Consider the following 4,208-nt stretch of genomic DNA (forward strand, 5'->3'; position numbering starts at 1 on the left):
AAAAGAGGCATTTAAAAAGAAAACCAGCCAATTGTTTCACTTGTTTCACTAAAAAAAGGAAGAAAAAAGAAAAGCCGCAACTTTCTATTTACGTCTGCGCTCTGGTCAGCTTCTGATTTCCACCGTTGAGATTCATCTATATCTCTATTTTATCATTTGATTCCATCCTCCTTTCTTTCATTGGCCCAAACTCAAACCCCCTCAAATTAACTACTCATATACATATTTTTATCCAAATTGTTGCAGTTCATAGGTCTGTTTCCTCTAGATTTTCGAGCATGTATGATGCTAACGGCTCCTCCGATGCGATTTCTCGAGATATGAACTCGTTGTTGTATTCTTCTACGTTCAAGCATCCTGCAGATGGTGAGTTTGCGAAGATTAAACAGCTGATTTCGTTAGATCCTTATCCGAACTTCAATCAGAATCAAAATCAGCCTCAAAATCATGAAAATCAAGCTCAGAATCATCAGGATGAGCTTCGTAACGAGAATCGAAGCTCCTTGTTGCGTTATCGGTCTACTCCGAGCTCGTTCTTCTCGAATCTTCTTACTGATAACGGAAACGATGAGTTTTCAGATCCAGTAACCGCTGTAACTGATGTAACCGACTCCTCGAAATACGAGCCGGAGGAGCGGTTTTTCATGAGAAATCAACATCAACACCAGCAGCATCAACAGCAGCAGCAAAAGGAATCTGAATCTGATGTGAGAGAGTTTCTACAGTATACACCGGATTTGAAGCAGGAGCGGAAGGAAACGGCGGTTCAGAAGCAGGATCTAGCGCCGCCGTCGACGGCGGCGATGAACGGTGTACGGCGAGTGCCGAATTTGCCGCCGTTGAACGGTGCCGGTGGTTATGGTTATGCGAATCAAAGTAATCTCGTTAGGCAGAATAGCACTCCGGCTGGATTTCTATCGGCGTTGACTGTTGACAATGGTGAATAGTTTTGACTTTTGTTTATTTCAACTTGTGCTTTGATTTATTATCTTTCAACTTCATATTGCATAACGTTATTATTATTAACTGACATTGACTTTTTTGCTTTTGCCTTTTGGAAATTAGAAGTAGTTACCTATCTTAAATTAGCAGCAAGTAATTTTCTGTATTTAATGGTTACGAAAAGTCAAACTGAAGATGAAGTTTGTGTAGAGAGTTGAGCATCCATAGTTACTAATGATTGACAGACCAGAAATGTTATATGATAAGGTTTAATTTGTGTCTTCTTTGAATGAAATGATTTGAGACTGGATTGTTTGGATATTGAAACTCAGGTTTTGCCGGCATGAAAAAAGGCGCTTCATCGAGTACCTCGAATAACCATATCAGTTTCTCGTTAGGGCCGTCTTCTTCTTCATCGAGATTCTTGCCCCAAATAGCTGAAAACGAGAATGAATTGCAAGAGTCGCCATTCGGTAGCATGAAAAGAAGCAGAGATGGTGGTTTGAAGATGCCACAGGTACATCTTGTTCAAGAATGCTTCTTTCTAATCTGCATTGTACTCATATTTCTAATCATGTAATTATGTTGTTTTATGATTCATGTGAACTTGTTTGTAGAATGGAGAGACTGGAAACAATGCTCCTAGTTTGGTTCATCATATGAGCTTGCCAAAAACGTCTTCTGAGATGGCTAATGTTGAAAATTTCTTTCACTTTCAACAAGAATCCACGGTTCCATGGAAAACACGTGCAAAAAGAGGATTCGCCACACACCCACGAAGCATTGCAGAGAGGGTACGGAAATGTTAATTTGTAATCTTGATCTTATGATCAGTTTCATCTAATTTTGATACTATTTTGTTATCAATTTCAGGAGAGAAGAACTCGAATCAGTGAAAGAATCAAAAGGCTGCAAGAGCTTTTCCCTGATATCGACAAGGTAAAATTTCCCACTCTCAAATGTAATTATGTAAATCTTGTTTTGAATTTACTAAAAGCAAGATAATCAAACATTCAATCTAGCTAAATTTGTTTCATAAGTTGTAAAAACTTAGTTGATTTGGATTTTTGAAGAAATTAAGGATGGCTGACATAGAAATCTCATTATTTATTAAAACCATACACATCAAAATGGAACTAATGACATCTATGACCTCTCGATTTATGAGGGGATAGTTGACCCAGTGGCATAAAACGAGTTGACTTAGTGATTGTTGATAATTTGACCCGAGCCAGAGAAGTAAAACTTACAATTTTGTGAAATAAATTTGCAGCAAACTAATACAGCAGATATGTTAGATATGGCTGTTGAGTACATCAAAAACCTTCAAAATGAACTGCAGGTATATATCTAAGCTCACATGAATCTTTAACATAGTTATATTTTGTTCCTCATGAATTTTCTTGTTTTGGGATTTTAGAGTTTGAACGATGCTCGAGCAAGGTGCAGGTGTTCAAGAGAGCAATTACAATCAGGTTCAAATACATGATCGCCAGGTACTAACAGAAAACCGTCAAATACTTGATTGTTGTATGCTAGTTATCTTCTTGTAAAATGTAAATTATTTAGTTTATGTTAATTAGATAAGACTCTGTCCTTTGAATTTAGATCCAATATTTGGTTAACCCAATGTGGATCAAGAACTTTGTAAGGAAGTTTTTGTGATATATTTTCTAGTGGGATCTTGCTTGGGTGCCGGGTTGGACGGGTTGTTGCTTTCCCGGGCTTGGATCTAAGCTGCAACATGTTGAGAACCCATTATAACTTATAAGGTGACCTGAGGCCGGGTCCCACAAACATACGCTAACGGTCAAGTCATTAATGTTATGCCTTATGTAATTATTTGCATGTATATAAGAATGAGAGGGTAGAAGTATAACAGAGGAAGAAGATCCTTCAAGAAGGATGGGAAGGAGGGTTGCCGCCTATTCTTTATAAAGGAGGTGGCGTAGGATTCCGATTGGAGCAGGCCCAATGGGCTAAGCCTGCTCAGGCATAATGGGCCTAGGTCTAGACGTTGAGCCCAACCGGGAGATACATCAACATGTTAGTTTCATTTATCTCTTCCATTTTTGTAAATGAGACAACCAAATGAGAATTACGAAAATTGATGGATGGTGGTTGGTAACACGCAACACTCGAAAACTTCATTAGAGTCCATGATAATATAACATTAACCCATGAAATGTTCTATTGCAAGAACATTAACTAATATCAAATGACAAAACATGAAAACCTAGGATCTATGTAAGACTAAACGCCTTAAATTTCAACACACTTAACAAACTTGTTTATTCTCTTGGATATTCATGAATCAACAGTCGAGAGACTCAGAGGTCACTCGATCGTCACTCTTTCTTCTTCACAAGTTCACCTGCAACCACATCCACAACGTCAAACAAGCGTTTTGACTAGCAAAATAATCATATATGCATATATATGTGTGTTTGTATGCATGTGATGTATTAATTTGTTACATGGTTCGAAATTGACACTGCATTTCTCGGGTAGTTGCATGGCCATGCTACGATCGACACCAGAAATTGGAGGGCCATTGACCAAAACACACAAACAAGGTTGACCAAGAACCTTGATCGCGTTACAACAAGCCTCATTTGGCGGAATTGGGCTAAATGGTGCAACTGATGCACGGCAGGGTATCAGTTGCACCAAAGCTGAGAAAAATGTGCTACCACATGGGTGTGCCACAGTTACTTGAACCAATAGTCCCATCACAATTGCCGCCGCCAAAAGTTCCACCGTTGTCTTTGCTTTATTTTCCATGGTTTTAAAGAGATTTTTCAACACTTGTAATATTATATGATATAATTTGTGTTAAAAGTAACTAGTTGATGGTATTTTGATGGATATATATAGATATAGATTAGTGTAGGAAAGGATGCGAGCCATTGTGTAGTTGATATGCGGTTGATTCATGCCATTCTTGAGCCTTTAACTCAGCACCATTGGCATGTTTAAGGATACAGTTGTTGAATTCATATTTCATGACTAACTAGTTTCCTATTGGTTTAGTTAAACATATTGTTTACCAATAACTATATGACCAAAGTTGAAAGTTTCTTAGTTCAATTTATAAATAAACAGGTAATTTACATCGAGAAAGTTTGTATCATGTATAAACATCAGCTTATCAGCTTATTAAAGACTTCTGTTTTCTGTGAACAAATTTTTACAATGCATTTGTCCATAAGTGTATGCAAACAACTTACTAAAACAAATCATATATGATTTTGTTTTTATTTTTG

General features: G+C 37.5%; 2 protein-coding genes across 3 annotated transcripts; one reads left to right on the forward strand and one right to left on the reverse strand.

Annotated features, from left to right (window-relative positions):
• LOC110918653 (transcription factor bHLH130) lies at positions 1-3,514 on the forward strand. Of its 2 annotated transcripts, XM_022162929.2 has the most exons (7): positions 1-939; positions 1,275-1,459; positions 1,560-1,736; positions 1,816-1,881; positions 2,216-2,284; positions 2,363-2,438; positions 2,801-3,057. In XM_022162929.2, exons 1-6 carry the CDS (start codon positions 279-281, stop codon positions 2,429-2,431), a joined length of 1,227 nt encoding a protein of 408 aa, XP_022018621.1. In that variant the 5' UTR covers positions 1-278; the 3' UTR covers positions 2,432-2,438; positions 2,801-3,057. The 2 variants fall into 2 exon arrangements, with proteins under 2 accessions (XP_022018621.1, XP_035841240.1); XM_035985347.1 differs by having other exon boundaries at positions 2,363-3,514.
• Positions 3,081-3,775, reverse strand: LOC110918654 (protein M7). Its single transcript, XM_022162930.2, has 2 exons — positions 3,420-3,775; positions 3,081-3,316 (listed from the first exon to the last, which is right to left on the reverse strand). Exons 1-2 carry the CDS (start codon positions 3,724-3,726, stop codon positions 3,291-3,293), a joined length of 333 nt encoding a protein of 110 aa, XP_022018622.1. The 5' UTR covers positions 3,727-3,775; the 3' UTR covers positions 3,081-3,290.
• Between the last annotated feature and the right edge of the window lie 433 nt (positions 3,776-4,208).

The sequence above is a fragment of the Helianthus annuus genome, chromosome 16 (assembly GCF_002127325.2).
Source record: "Helianthus annuus cultivar XRQ/B chromosome 16, HanXRQr2.0-SUNRISE, whole genome shotgun sequence".
In the NCBI taxonomy this organism is placed as follows: domain Eukaryota; kingdom Viridiplantae; phylum Streptophyta; class Magnoliopsida; order Asterales; family Asteraceae; genus Helianthus; species Helianthus annuus.